Source organism: Lissotriton vulgaris, chromosome 1_2, assembly GCF_964263255.1.
Source record: "Lissotriton vulgaris chromosome 1_2, aLisVul1.2, whole genome shotgun sequence".
Taxonomy (NCBI): Eukaryota; Metazoa; Chordata; class Amphibia; order Caudata; family Salamandridae; genus Lissotriton; species Lissotriton vulgaris.
The window spans coordinates 109,401,617-109,418,179 of record NC_141686.1 but is presented as its reverse complement, the minus strand read 5'-3'; the positions used below and the strand labels follow the sequence as shown (position 1 = coordinate 109,418,179).

The window sequence follows — 16,563 nt, the reverse complement described above, 5'->3', positions numbered from 1 at the left end:
AAAAATCTTTATCAAAAATGTCATTGTGAGAAATGATCGTATGTTCAGACTACAAACGTATATCAATTATGTATGGGTGAAAGATAAAACAGAATTTAAAATTATCTAAGACTCTTAAATACACTAAAAATAATGAATTAGGTAAGATCACTCCAATACTGTTATCCTCTGATAACCGTCAAATTGACTATATATCTACATATATTATACTTACCATCCTATACACTAGTAGCTTGTAGTATCTGAAAGAAATGAAGAACATTAAAGCAGATGATTTCTACATTTCAACTGCACAGGCTGAGCAGAGAGAGACAGTATCTATATCTACATTACATCTGTGCATGCTAAGCAATAAGAGAGAGGCTGCCCACTGCAGAAAGACAGGTAAAGAGTAGGAAGAAAAGATGCCGTAAATTTAGCAAAGCTAGAGATAGAAAAGTGTATTGACTATTAATAATGTTAATTTTTATTTACAGATGCCTAAGCAGACTTTCGTAAGATACCAGTAGAAGGAGGCATAGCAGTGGAGTCTCTCTTGTCTTTCCCATCCCCCTTTCCCCCTTTTTACTGTTAGCGAATCTAATCCTTCGCTGCAGTGGAGTTTGGGAAAAGTTCTTCTGCTCCTGTGGAAGCTCAAGTATAACAGGTGTGTGGTACCAGCCTTCTGATACTGTGTTTAGCAAACCTAACAAGTGATATGATCCCGGCTTGGTCGGGTTTTTGTCCGGCTTTGGAAGAGAAACGAGTAGTGCCTCCCTCATTGAGGGGGGAGTAAGCCCATATCAAGTGCAGCGTTGTATAATTGCTTCAGGTGTGGTGTTACTAAATGCGTAAGCTTTGTAATAGTCAGAGGGAAGGCCGTCTGTGCCCGGGGTTTTACCTGTGGCTAACACCTGTATCGCCACTCCAATCTCCTCTCCATGGGATGATAGTTTCCTCCATTTCTAAGGTTTAAGACTGGTCCAGGTTCGGGAGTGTTACCTGGGAAAGCATGGTAGGTCATTGTATGTCACTGAATGTATTTCTGGATTTGTAGAGGGCCTTACAGTAGCGGACCAGTTTCGCATGTATTTTAACTTGCGTGTAGTGTAGCCGACCTGCTACATCTTGGAGGGCAGATATGGACTGTGATATCTTGTCATATAAGCCATGATATGCCTGCCCGATCTGAGTGTGCATGCCCTCTGGCTGAGTGTGCCGCATAGTTTACGCATCTTAGGTGTTCCAGTAGTTCTGCCAGTACACCACGTTTTGCTTCAAGTGCCTCTATGCTATGTTTGTTTCCAAGTGCATATGCTCCCTCTCTGCCCTCCCCCCACTTCTTCTAGTTGTTTGCAGATGTTCCAGTTGATACCCAGGCATCTGCCCCTGATGGTCACCTGAAACGCCTCTCATTCCTTGAGTGTGTTGCCTGCTGACCCCTCATTGAGTGCAAAGATTTCAGCCGTGGCTACACCTACTGCGTCCCGAAATAATGCGTCCTCCAAGGCAGATGGTTGGTGTCGCCATGTGGGTATCACTGGGTGAGGCGCCTCCCATTTTAGGCGTAGCAGCAGGGGGTTATGGTCAGAGTGCGTGCAACCAAGGGGCTCTGCATGGTCTATCATGGTGTGAAATTACAGAAAGCCCACTATGCGTTCAATGCGCACATGCAAGCTGTGCGGCGCTGAATATTAAGAGTATATTCTTGTGTTGGGGTGCCGTGTCCACCATAGGTTTGCAATTGACCAGTGGTGCATGCAGTCTCTCAATGCCCAAGCGTTAGTCAGGGAGTGTATGCCCGGTAGCTGAGGGAAGGAACGATCAAGTGACTTGTCAATGACAGCATTGTAATCGCACCTTATCAGCCACGGAATACCAATACATCCCGCAAGAGAAAACAGAGAAACTGCGCCTAGTCAATGTTAGGGGCGTATACCACACCCAGCACCAGTGGTATACGATTTAGACAAGCTTTTATGAAGATATATCTCCCACTATGATCAGTTCTAACCTCCTATTGTGCGAATTGGGTCCATGCCCACACCCATATTAACGCCCCTCTTGCGTATGAGGAGTAGCCAGTAGTATAAACCTAGCCTCTCCAGCGACGACGCAGGTGCTCCGCCTCCAGGAGAGTCCACAAAGTCTCCTGCAGGAGAGTGATGTGTGTAGACCTACATTTGAGATAGAAGTAGACAGAGTAGCGTTGAGCAGGTGTATGCACGCCCCTCACATTCCATGTTTTTTATTTGAATTTGACATTGTCGCTGTATCAGCATGTGCCTCGTGTTAACCCACCCCTCCGGACCATAGCAGCGTGCCCACTCAGGTGAGGTGTGCGCGTGGGGAGGAAACCCAGCATTTATGACAGTATTGTTCAGTAACTAGATAACTATAATTACAACTAGTTAAAGGCAATGTGTGCAACATAGTGGAAAAGATATGTAGCAGGGATCTACTCAAACTGGTCTACCAAGTTGGTATACCAGATCAACTCAAACTGGTATACCAACTTGTGGTATCAAGCGTACTTCCCCGTTTGTGGTGCATTTGGTTCACATATCCTGCAAAGGATGATGACCTCTGTGCGCCTGTGCCCATTGGATTACATGAGTTATTTGCCAGTGAAGTTGTCTGAGGCCTCACATTTCGGTTTCATATCTATGCTTGCTTTGAACTAAATACCTCCCTATGTGTACTTTACAGCTATTGTTGGCTGCAGACGGAGAGTGGGAGAGGGGAGTATGGGGGTCTCATTCCAATCCCTTACCTACAGGCAACAATGAACGGGAAACCATGGTTAGCTGTGTCCTGAGGATTAGTTCTAAGAGGACTGTGAGGTCAGATGATATTGTCAGCCATTTGTGGTGTCACCTCTGGTTGTGTTGGTGTGTCAGACTCTGAAATGTGGCCTATTTCAGAGTCCTCTTCACTTGAGGATTTCTCCCTTTCATTGTCTAGGTCCAATACGTGCTGTTCAGTATGCATCATCACCGCTGTATGGCGTTTCTTCTCTCTGAGATCATTTGCTCTAAGTTAGGCACCGCCACCAGTTATTCGGCCCAATTGGAGTGTCTCAGCCTGCAGTGATTGCCATGTCACGCAGTTCAAGGGACTCTCCCCATCACAGTGGGATGAGTCGCTGCATCTGCATGGCCTGACTGCTCCATCCAGTCCCACACATCTTCCGGATCATCAAAGAATCTGGTGTCTCAATTATCTACCATTCGTAGGCGTGCGGGGAAGAGCAGCGAGTACCGCATATTCAGTTCACGCGGTCGCCGTACAACTGCCAAGAAGCAGCGCCTTTGTTTCTCGACCGCTAGAGTGTAATCCGGGAACATCATCAGCACAGAGCCATTCACCTTGTTCTCTTGCCGACAGTGTTCTTCGTGTAAAATACTGTATTGATCCCTGTAGTTAAGCAGCAGGAACAGAAATGGTATGGGGCTGGCCCCAGCGGCTGGCTCTGTGCTGGTACCTGGTGCACCCGCTCAGCTACAAATTGTGAAGACAATTCTGTTTGGGCATTCGTTCATGCAAAACATAAACACTTTTAGATAGGGTCTGAGGCGATCTTTTAAGACCTGCCTGGATACCTTGCCCCAATTCACAATACTTATATACCTCAAGTATCCAAGGGTCTAAAATAATGTTCTAAGCACTATAGCCCCTATATTTATTATTGTCTCTCACAGTTCAAACTAAAAACAGTGCAAACGACAGTTTTTAACAAATAGCTGTCTGGTGTTAGAAAGAGGTCAACATGTTTCAGCACACCCGGACATCGATCTGTCCAGTGCCTTCTTCAGGACCAACTAAAATATTGCTACTGCAAAAAAAGGAAAAAATTGTAACAATTTAAGTGTAATAATTAGTACAAGTACACTTGAACGGTTGGAAACGATACCACCAAATCACCTGTAATCAGGAGTGTACGATCCTTCCTCTGCAAAACCCGTACATCTGACGGTATTGGGTTTTGTTTTCCAGAGTTTATAGTGCTTAGAACATATTTTAGATCCTTGGATACTTGAGGTATATAAGCATCCATTCATGCAGCCAGCACTCTGTATACACAGCATCCAGGTCTTTGGTTTCTTCAGGTAGTCCTATTACGCGTATATTATTGCGGCGTAATCTGCCTTCTGCGTCCTCTACTCTATCTTCCAATTCAGATATGCAACCAAGAAGCACTTAGAACGTAGAAGTATTTTCCTGTGTGGCTGGCTGCAATTCTTCCAGTTGTAGTTCAGTTGTGCGTTGTTTGTCTGCTAGTATGCACTGGTCTGCCTGCAGCTGGTTAAAATCGCTAGTGATTTTGTCTATTTGGCTTTCAAGCAAAGCCCTTATATTTTCTAGGGCCGCCCCAAGTTTCTCCACTGCAGCTAACACGCTGTCTATTTTGTCATTTAGTGCCATAAATGTTTGTTCTGATTTGAGCTGTGATTCATCTTAGGGAGTTTCCCCGAAATTTGGGAGGATCCTGCTGCGGGAGCCACCCGACAGACCTCTGTGTTTCACTGCTCTTGATGTCTATGTCTTGAACTTCAGGTTTCCAGGGGCCGGAGCAGTAGAGCATCACCCCCACTCCCACAACCTACTCAGTGAGACTACTCAGCCGGCCCACAGGGGATATATATGCTTTTCCAACCACCCGTGTGCTCCTTGTCTCGAGGGCTGTACAGTGTGCCTTCTAAGTGACCCGATATATAAAAGCAACCATTTACCCCTGACGTGACTCCCCCCCCCCTTCCTATAATGGTAACAGGGCCTCTCTGGTGGAGTGCGGTAGCCTAAAGTGCAGTGGAGTAAAATGCAGTGGCGTGGAGTGGCATAGAGCGCAGTAGAATAAAGTACAGTGGTGCAGAGTAGAGTTGCAGAATGCAGTGGTATAAAGTGCAGTGGTGTAGAGTGCAGTGGCATACAGCATTGAAGAGTAGAGTGCTGTGGCATAGAGTGCATAGGGTAGAGTATAGTGATGTAGAGTACAGTGGCATAAAGTGAAGTGGCATAGAGTGGTGCAGAGTAGAGTGGCATGGGACGTCAAGTGCAGTGGCGTAGAGTAGAATGGTGCAGAGAAGAGCAAAGTGGCATAGAGTCCAGTGGACTAAACTACTTGGTAGGAGGGAAAAGAAGCAACATGGAAGGGGAACTGATGGCAGGGAATAAAAGCTACATGGATGGTGATATAGGAGATGGACTGCAAACACAAAAACTCATACGGAGTGCCTGAGCACAAATAAAAAAGTAGCCCCATAAACGTAAGCAGTGGATGGACACACATACTTGGACTGTGCTCCAGGGGAGGGCCAAACACAACACAAAACAAAAACATAATGCCTGCATGATGTGACACACATGTACAAAGGAAATGAGAGTGACACTGAGGCTAACAAATGGTAAGCTATGGGGGGGGGGGCACTGTAAGCCTACTGTGTGAAACAATATGTCGCGCAGAGACAGTGCATGTCCTTTCTGGGTAAAGCCTAAAAAGTGCTCTCTCAGTGCAGGTACAAACTCTTCTCTTGCAGACCAGACTGCCTGATTCCATCTCTGACTCTGTGAGTGTGTGATTCAACTTATCTCTTGTAAAATGCCTGAGGAGTTCCTGGGACCACCGTTTCCCTTTCATAGGATGTCAGAGGGTGTAAATTTGGCGGGCACCTCTTCATTTGTGGCACATATTCAATGTGGCTACCAGTTTCCTTTTTCTGCTGCACCCACATCTATAATATGAGAATGGTGAAAAGCAGTGTCATAACAAAGGCCCCTGCAGCCCCCGCGGTGTGGGAGGACCCCGAGCTCCGCGGGCCCCTACATCACTGGCACGCCCGTGGCCTGAGAGCTTCCGACTTGGATCAGGAGTGTGGAGGCCCCCTGCATGTACTTTGCAGGGGGGGCCTTCAAGTTTCGTTACGCCACTGCTCTGTGGGTCAATGTTAGACTCCAACAGGCAACAGTCATGCTTTCTAGGCATCCAAGTGTGTAGCCAGCGCTGCTGCCCGCAATCAACCCCTCTCCCTAATTTTCCAACCCCACTGTTACCCGGACTGTTGTGCCAACTAAGCTAGCTCCATTTATTCCCTACGCTGGGGTATAGGCCTCCCAGGCCTCCTTCACTTGGCCATAGTGCAGAACCTTGATGTTGCTAATCCGGGAGTGGCGGTTCCAGCAGAAGCTATCCAATCAGAGCTCCTATGCTTTACACAAAATGATATGTGTGGCTCGGGTGACCAACTGACATGGTCCAAATTCAGGATGGTGAGTGTACAAATTCAGGGCAAAGGGTCAAAATTCATGACAAAAATTCAGGACAGGAGGTCAAAATTCAGGACAAATCTTTTGGGACAAAAGGTTAGTTTTACAGACACATCAGAAGAGGTCACGCAATAGCATATAATGAAGTCTATCCATATCCAAACATATTCAACCATGTGCAAACCTATCCACCATGTATCCTTCCATCTATCATTTCACTCACCCATCCCTCCATCCACCCTTTTACTCATCCATCCATCCATTATCCATCCATCCACCCTTTCACCCTATCCATCAGTACACTCATCCATCCACTCTTCTTCCCATCCATCCATTCACTAGCCATCCAGCCTTTTAGCCTTTCACCCATCCAGCCATCCTTTCACTTACTCATCCATCCACCCAGTCACTCATCCTTCCACCCTTTCAGTCATCTATCCATCCTCCCTTTCTCTCTCCATCGACCCTTTCACTTAGCCATCCTTCCTTCCACCCATCCATCTACTCATCCACTTATGAATCCATCCATTGACCCTATCAGACATCCATCCACCCTCGCACTCCTTCACTCATCTATCTATCCTTTTGATATCTACCCTCCCTTTTACTCACTCATCCATCTTTACATCCACCCTTTCACTCATCCGTCCAGCCATTCACCCTTTCACTTATCAATTCATCAATCCATCCATCATTTCACTCATCCATCCACCCATTCACTCTCCCATCATCTACCCTTTCACTCATCCAGCCACCCTTTTAACCATCCATCTACCCTTCCACTGGTACATCTATCTTTTAACTTTTGTCTTATCCATTCTTCCACTCACTCATCCATCCTTTCTCCCATTATCCATCCATTCACCCTCTCATTCATTCATTCACCCTTTCACTAATCTATCCAGCCATCCTCCCATCCCTTCACTTACTTACTCACCCATCTTTTCATTTTAAATATGAACTGAGCCTTTGTCTGCGGCATTGGAGACAGAAAAGGCCCATCAGGAACGTCACCCTTGCTCTGGTTCCTAAAGCAAGGGGTGGGGTGGGGAAGGGTTCATCATGCGCTTGCACATAGGCAGTCCGAGTCATGAGTCATGCATGATGCACAGTGCCAGGCCATAAGGTGACTGTGACATGGTGTTGTTTCAGGGCTTTAAGTGGGGAGCCTTTGACCCCAGTGGAATGAAATAAACGTATCCTTAGGCACATGCAACCATGCCCACAGTGCACCAGAAAGCCGCCGTCTCACCTTTTATTTTTCACACTAACCAACATAACAAGCATTTGCAATGCAATAAGTCTCGCATTTACGCGAGTTTAAGCTATTGGCATTGCAAATGACAATGCCTTTTATGTATGTTTTAAAAACCACAACTTAAATAAAAGGCATTGTCATTTACAATGCTAATAGCTCAAACTCGCATAAATGCAAGACCTATTGAATTGCAAATGCTTGTTCACTTTGTGCTCCAATAAAAAAAAATGGTTGCCCTGTAATTAACATCATTGTCTATTTACACAATGTAGGTCACAACCCGAGTTATCTATTGATGTTTTAAACAGTTGTCCTCACCCAACCCAACAGAAGTCAAAGAGCTCAGCAGGGTGGGAGGCTGACAAGTTATATACACAGACACACACCTAAAAACATATATCGGCAGAAGGTGCTCAAATTGTGGACTAATAGCATTTCACCCTAAAACACTCCAAGTTGTCAATCCTCCCTCTCACCTTAACTGTTCAAGCCAATCTCTAAGTAACACCAAACTTTCTTCTGTAGAGTTGCGTGGCATGAATCAACCTTCTTCTGTTCTTGGCAGCTCTGCATCGGTTTGCCCTCCCCCCACCATCTCCTCTCACGCTGTATGGCTGTGTGGAGAGTGCACAGGCATTTCTTCTGGCTGCCATTGTCCCGGACCTCCTCTACCACCTTTGTGCCTCGGACCAGCAGGGAGTGCTTCCTTTGTCCCCTGTGTGCTTGCGTGCTTATGGGAGAAGCATATATGCTGATCTGAATGTGTACGGGTGCTGTTCCCCCCCACACTTAGAGAAGGGGAGCAGTAAGGGTTGGAGCCCATTCCTTGCTTCTCAGGGGGAGTGTAATGTGCGCTGGCTGAGAGAGAAATCAGGGCACCGCAGAGGGGAGGCGGCAGTGAGAGGAACAGGGGTGGTGCAATCTCCTATGAATTGTGAAGGAATACTATGGGGCTTTGTGTATAAACCTGCAGCCTGTTTCCCTTGCGGGAGCGAGCAGAAACCATCGGTTAATTACTAACAGATGGTTTTGAAAGCTTGCTCCCGCAAGAGAATCGCCAAACATGCAGGTGTTGCCATTCAAAGCAATGCAACGCGTGCACGTTTTTGTCTGCAAAAGTGAAGCGATGGCTAAAGGTCTCTTTCCTATGCAGCACATGCGCGCTGTGTAGGCAAGACCTAAAACATTATTACACAAGAGACTGGACTAACAAAGCTTTACTAACACAACGCATTGGTCAAAATTCCACAACTGTATGGAAAGGATTGTGCGATTCTAAAGAAGTACAGTGCACCACAAATGATAGAAGGGTGCAAATGCTAGTAACAGAACTGGTCAATACATGGACTTGTTCCAGTGCGCTAGACAATTTCCAGAGCAACCTAAATACACAGCAAAAACCTCATCACTGCTTGACCTGGCTCCATTCTGTACTAGTAAACATTCAAACCTGGTTGGCTCAGAATAAAATATTCTAGGAGGGTGGCATACTCAAAACTTCACAATATACTATAAGTCCTCAACATTGAGTGAAATGTTAAGAAAGAAGAGATAATCAATAACTCTCCTTGGATTCATAAATTATGGTGAAACCAATCTTAATTCAATAGGTGAATGCTTTATTCGATAGACTCAGTATATTAATAAAAAAATTTAAAAAACAGGAATCAACCTTGCTAACACATTTTGTTCCTTACCAAAACTTTATCATGGTAAAATCTATTGTCGAAGGGCCAAAAACACATATCACATGGCAGTTCCTAGACATATGAACAATTAAAAAATCTTCATCATTCTATTGAGTCTCATCAGCATCTGTCGTTTTTCTAGAGGTGAGTACCAGTGCAGGAACCGCTGGATTAAATAGATGCGTTCACTGGAGAGGTTTAAACCTGAGATGCCATTAATGATTACAAGTTTATTCAGCAATGTGTGCATTTAGATAATTAAGGGGGCACTCTTTTGGGCATCACCGAATCCAAACTCCTCCCACTAAAAACTGCTCTACACTCCATTTATCCAATTTTTAATTAAATTCAGTAATGTTGCTGCAAGCCTCATCTAGGTACATTGTCTTCTGTCTAGAATAACATTGAAACTGAGAGCTCCTCCCTACAACACAATCCAAACCAGCGTCCGTCCGCCACCCCTGAGGTGGAGGGACCGTCCGCAGGGGCTGCAGCGTTCCCTCTCTCAGAATTAGGATGTGACCGCCACCCTGGCGGTCACATCCCCTATATTTAACATTGCGGCGGATGCTGCTTCAAGCAGCACCCGCCGCAAGGTTAAATGTGCATGTTTTCCTTTGCATGCACGAAGCAGCAGGCACTGCGTGGTGCCTGCCGCTTCGTGCATGCAAAGGCCATGTGCATCCCCCAACACCCCTGGGGGCCCGCAACGGGCTCCCATACTCAAACTCCACATGCTTTTCTACGGCAGAAAACCTGCCGTGAAAAAGCATGTCTCCGCCGGCATCCTAATATGGCTGGCGGTGTCTGATAGACACCGCCACCATATTAGAGCTTTTGCGACGCAGTCGGAAGGCGACAGCGGCGGAAAAGCGGCGGACGGAAAAATTACCCCGCCATCCTAATCTGGCGGGGGGTCTTTTCTGTGTCCGCCGCGGTGAATCCGCATCCTCCGGGCCGGCGGTGGCTTCCGCCGGCCCTGAGGATGCGGATTCACCGGGATCCTAATCGGGCCCTGACTCTCCAATTTACCTCTCTGATCTTCTCAAACTAGCTGGAAGCCTGAGAGGCCTCCTTAGTGAAAACAAAATTATACTGGAAACGCCAAGAAACAACTCCACCCCCACACCCCCTCAGGCCGTCTTCTGTCTGACTGAATGCCCTGCCCTAGACAGAGGCTAGAGGAGGCCACCACATGCTTTGCAGCCCAGACTGTCATTCTGTATGTGGCAATCATCAGCCGCATACAGAATGACAAAGGGCAGGGTGGGGCAGCTCTTGTGCTCCGAGGAGGAGTGAAAGGCGGCCCCATCAGGGAGATGAGGCTTCATGCAGGAGGGAACAGTGCTGTTCCCTGCACTTCCCTTGGGCCCAATACGACCCCCGGGCCCGTGGAGTCCCTTCCGCCCAACAGTGGTGTCCAACAGTCAGTCAGCTGGCGAATGCAGTGTCGCTCCCCGCTCTATCCCCCGCGGCCCAGGCCCAGTCTGGTCCCCGGGCTCACTCGACTGAGATAGGGGAGGGGAAGGAGTCTCCCCTACTCAGCCCCCCCACCCCCCAGGGAGCGCCCAAATGATGTTACTGTGTTCCGAGCCCGATTCGGCTCCTGGGCCGGCCCCCAAGGCAGTCGCAGCTCCAATAACAAGCATTTGCAATGCAATAGGTCTCGCATTAGGAAAGTTTGAGCTATTGGTATTGTAAATGACAAACTTTGTATTTATGTGTTGGTTTGGAAAATGGCTAAATTAATAGCTTTGTCATTTACAATGCCAATAGTTTTAGCTTTCGCAAATGTGACACCTATAGTATTTGTAATGCAATATGTGTTGTATTTATGTGACTTGATATTACAAATAACAATGGCTTTTTTAAAAATAATTAATACTTAAATAAAAGTTATTTTAATTTATAATGGCAATAGCTTAAACTTTTGTAAATAACTTTAGTGAAGATTATGTTCAGTGTATTTTATTGTGACGAAAATCCAAGAACAGAAGTGAAAAATTATCATCTTTTTGTGACATTTGTAATAAAGCTTGAAACATTGAGAGAACATATTTGAACCAGTTGTTGTTGTACGGTTGCACAGATTGATGCTGTGGTGGCGCTGAGGTATGTTGTGGTGGCGACGAGTGATGCTGTGGCATTCAGTGATGCTGTAGTAGCGCATAGTGATGTTGTGGTGCCCCTGAGTGATGCTGTGGTGGTGCTGAGTGATGCTGTGGTGATGCGATAGATAGAGTGAGTGTGATAGATAGATAGAGTGAGGGCGATAGATAGAGGGAGGGAGATAGATAGAGGGAGGGCTATAGATAGAGGGAGGGCAATAGATAGATAGATAGAGGGAGGGTGATAGGTAGATAGATAGTTAGATAGATAGATAGATAGATAGATAGATAGATAGATAGATAGATAGATAGATAGATAGATAGATAGATAGAATGAGGGCAATAGATAGATAGAGTGAGGGCGATAGATAAATAGATAGAATGAGGGCGATAGATAAATAGATAGAATGAGGGCGATAGATAGAGTGAGGCGATAGATAGATAGATTGAGGGCGATAGATAGAGTGAGGCGATAGATAGATAGATTGAGGGCGATAAATAGAGTGAGGGTGACAGATAGAGTGAGGGCGATAGATAGAGTGAGTGCAATAGATAGATTGAGTGAGGGTGATAGATAGATAGAGTGAGGGCGATAGATAGAGTGAGGGCGATAGATAGATAGAGTGAGTGCAATAGATAGATAGAGTGAGGGTGATAGATAGAATGAGGGCAATAGATAGATAGATAGATAGATAGAATGAGGGTGATAGATAGATAGATAGATAGATAGATAGATAGATAGATAGATAGATAGATAGATAGATAGATAGATAGATAGATAGATAGATAGATAGATAGATAAATAGAGTGAGGGCGATAGATAGATAGAGTGAGGGCGATAGATAGATAGATAGAATGAGGGCGATAGATAGAGTGAGGGTGAGAGATAGAGTGAGTGCGATAAATAGAGTGAGGGCGATAGATAGATAGATAGATAGATAGATAGATAGATAGATAGATAGATAGATAGATAGATAGATAGATAGATAGATAGATAGAGTGAGGGCGATAAATAGATGGCTAGATAGAGTGAGGGCGATAGATAAATAGAATGAGGGAGATAGATAGATAGATAGATAGATAGATAGATAGATAGATAGATAGATAGATAGATAGATAGATAGATAGATAGATAGATAGATAGATAGATAGATAGATAGAGTGAGGGCGATACATAGATAGAGTGAGGGCGATACATAGATAGAGTGAGGGCGATAGATAGAATGAGGGCAATAGATAGATAGAGTGAGGGTGATAGATAGAGTGAGTGCGATAGATAGATAGAGTGAGGGCGATGTATAGAGTGAGAGCGATTGCAAACCATACAGTGAGGTGCTGGTGTTTGGGGGTTTGTGGAAGAGGGACAAGTAAAGGTAGCCACCCACAGACTAACAAACTGGACGAACATTGCACAATGATAGTGGGGGAAGGGGAGAAAAACTTGAAAAGCAGACAGCGGATTGCCTCCTACTGTGACCATAATTGATAGACAATGTAAAGATGCACCACGGAAACAAATGACGCCGCCCGGCCTTTGGGATGTGGGCTAAATGGCTGTGTATAATGCATGTGGGCAGAGATAAGAGGGCGACGAATCTGCTCAAACAGATCCCATATTGAATGATGTACTGTGCATTTGGTTCTGCAATAAAAAACGTTTAAAAAAAAAAAATGATGGGCTTGCACTTTTATTAAAATTTGCTTGTGGGCTGCTGTTGTTTTCTATACAGATGTTGTTAGCAAAGCTCGTTTATTGGAAGTTCAATGGGTGATGGTGGTGTGTGCACAATATTCTGAAAGATTATATCTTCATTTACGATAAGAATACTACTCTTAATAGAAGCGTCCTAAGTAACTGTGGGATTTCATATTTAGTGTAAGCATTTATTTCCACCTCTTTAGCACCAGACTTATTTCATAAACTCTTTTTTCCTTGTTTCAAAGACATGATTCAGAAGAATTTGAATTACGGAACAGAGAGGGAGGTCTGCAGGAGTCCAAGATTTGAGTCCAATGAGAACATAGACAAGTTAAAGCCAAGGTACGTATTATATTATTTTTACGTTTCGATAGTTTACATGATTGGATGCATACTTCATGCTTAATAGTTACACTGCTGGTGGCAGGGAAGGCAGTGGTTGGTGGCATGAGAGCCTCAGCCACCTTCACTCAGGTCTGTAGATATCAGAGGGAGGCAGAAGAAGACACAGGGGAAATATTGAACTGTCATCTTCTCTTCTGACGCCTTCTCCAGATATCTGAGGCAGGTGACGAATCAGTGTCTTGTCTGTGCACCATCTTAAGAGTTTGGTTTTACACTGCACTGATGTCAAAGCATTGATTGAGTATTGAATCCGGTCTTTGCACTGCTGTCCTCCAGTTGAAGCCTTATGCAACACAGGATCCAGTTTTCCATATGGGTAGTAGACTCATGGGGTCATATTGCGTTAGATTTTTACTTTTGTAAAAAAAGATGGAACCAATAGACGTCTCACCATTTTTTCTACTTGATTGTTAGGCAATCAGCTAAACAGATGTTTCCCTATTTACTGCTCAAGAAATAGGAAATGGTACATACTGTTTTTGCTTGAAACTTAGCCCTGCCTAACACTTTTGAAAAGAGGAGAAATATGGGTTTGAGGCATGTGTGGCTGTAGATACACAAGCTATGCATACTCCTGCCATCTAGTGCTTGGTCCGGATGTGTGCAAGTTGTTTTTCCTCAAAGAAGTTGCAGTAAGTTTCTCAGGCTTAATTTCTTTAAGTTGTAGTTTATTTATCTCAAGAGATTTACAGCAACAGATAGCACAACAGCCCAGTCAGGAATAACTGTCAAAACCTCAACCCCCTCATTCTATAAAGAAATCCAGAACACCAAGACATAAGGATTCCAACTACACGTGCCTAAAGAGATGAATCTAAACACAGAATACTACATTATCCCCTCTCCCAAAACCAACAAAAGAAGAAAATAAGATGTGAAATAAAAGCAGAGTAAAAAGAAAGAAAAGAAAGATAAAAGAACCACAGAAGAAAAGATAACAAAAGAAGACCCGTAATAAGGCTTTAACAAGAAAACAAATGACAATGAATATGCAAAAGAAACTCATCTAAATCTGGAAGGAACCTTACAAATTCTCATGCTCCTGCAAAGATTAGGTACAAGGTCACTATCATTTTTCTTATCGTTTCCCTTCACAAAAGCAATTTTTGTATTAGAATTGGAATTTGCAAAGAAAGTATTACAATCCACATTCCGATCCTTTACCTTAACAATTCTACAAATATTCCACCAATTTTTATTATTGACTCTCACCGCATTCCCAGAAACCTTATCAACAATAAAAGGTTCCAAGAATTTTTCCCGCCCCTTAATTACGTGAACAGGACTTTTAATCCGCACAACTTCTCCAACACAAATACTGTGCGGAAGAACCTTTTTCCTTTCATCAAAATATACCTTTTGTTTTTCTTGGGCTCTGCTAACATTACCTCTTGCAAAACCATCAATATCATCCATAAAATTCATTTTTACCCATTTTGGCATCCAACCTGGGCATATTTTGGTAGATGGTTTTCTACCGTTTAAAAGTTAGAAAGGAGAAACTCCAGTTGACGAATGTGCAGTAGTACGATAGAACCAGAGCATAGAACTTACTGCATTTTCCACAACGCATTTGCTAGCTATAGCCCACTGCACACAATTGTTTAAAACTCTACTCATCCTCTCAACGAGTCCATTTGCTTGAGGATGATAAAAAGAACTCTTCAGATGTATGACACCACCTTGTTTAAAAAAAATTGAAATTCAGAGCTGACAAACTGTACACCATTATCAGACATTACACAAGAAGGAAAACCTTCTCTTAAGAAAATATCCTTTAAAAAATTAATCACATTTGGTGTAGTAGGTTCATTGATAAATCGTACTTCTGGCCATTTTGAATAGTAATCAATAGCCATTACAGCAAAACGTGATGCAGATGGTAGAAGATTGAACGGTCCTACTAAATCGATACCAATTTTTTCCCATGGTCTCCCTGGAAAATCAACTGGTTCCATAGGTGGTGTCCTCACCTTGTGACTCTTGTCAGATGATTTACAAACCACACAACTATCAACAAGTTCATCCACGCATACATCCATGTGTGGCCACCAGAACACATCTCTTAGCCTACGTTTAGTGAACGTCTTCCCTAAATGCCCCTCATGTGCACCATTTAACAGACGTATTCTTAAACTTTCAGGGCGTATAAGTCTTTCATCACGTAGAAGGATACCATCTTCTACAGTTAACTCTTCAGAAATTTTCACGTAAGTTTGAAACTGATAAGACACATTTTTCTCCTTTGGTCAACCTTTTCTCAGAAAGTACGAGAACCTCATCCTTCATCAACTCTCTTTTCCACTGAATTTCACTCACGGCACACATTTCTTCAACTTCCAATGCAGCAACAAAGCAATCATCTTGATCATCTTCTTTTTCAAATTCTGAACCATTACCAGTAACTGGAAAACGTAACAGGTAATCTGCCCGTACATTCTTCATACCAGGTAAATAAACAACAACAAAATTATACTGCAACAATTTCGATGACAACCGAGCCAGACAAAATAGATACTAATGGACTATGATCAGTCCTTAGCACAAAATGACTTCCCCAGATAATTGGATTGAACTTCCTGACTTCCCACCAACAAGCTAACAATTCTTTTTCTATGACTGAAAAACTCATCTCTGCTTCTCTCAAAACCCTAGAAGCATATCCTATAGTGTTGTCTGCATGTCCGTTTTCTTGAGTAAGAACTGCTCCAAGTCCAAAACCACTTGCATCTACAGTTATAGTACAACACTTTTTGTTAGGATTAAAAGGTTTCAAAATTCTGTCACTCACTAACTTCAACTTTATCCAATCAAACATTTCCTGACAACCCTTATCCCACTTGAACGGGACACTCTTCTTCAACATGTTAGTTAAAGGTGGAACCATTGAAGCGTAATCCTTCACTGAGTCCAATAAAAGACTTCAAACCAGACTTATCAACGGGTGGACTAGCATCAACGATACCCTTAACCAACCCCGGACGGGGTTCAACACCATCATGCGAAACTACATGACCAAGAAACTCCATCTTTTGCTTGAGAAAAACACACTTCTCACTCTTCAGTACAACTCTTTCTCCTGCATAATTTCCAAAACTTGATTTATTGATTTGTCATGATCAATTTTATTTTCTCCAAAAATTAGAACATCATCCTGGAAAA

At 43.9% G+C, this 16,563-nt stretch overlaps 1 protein-coding gene across 2 annotated transcripts in view; it reads left to right on the top strand.

Annotated features, from left to right (window-relative positions):
- Positions 1-16,563, top strand: part of LOC147734645 (protein mono-ADP-ribosyltransferase PARP12-like) — an 844,521-nt gene that overhangs the window by 716,908 nt on the left and 111,050 nt on the right. For both annotated transcript variants that reach the window (XM_086952943.1, XM_086952944.1), the window contains exon 7: positions 13,242-13,338. In XM_086952943.1, the coding sequence (XP_086809069.1) occupies positions 13,242-13,338 (97 nt within the window). The remainder of the gene's footprint in view (positions 1-13,241; positions 13,339-16,563) is intronic.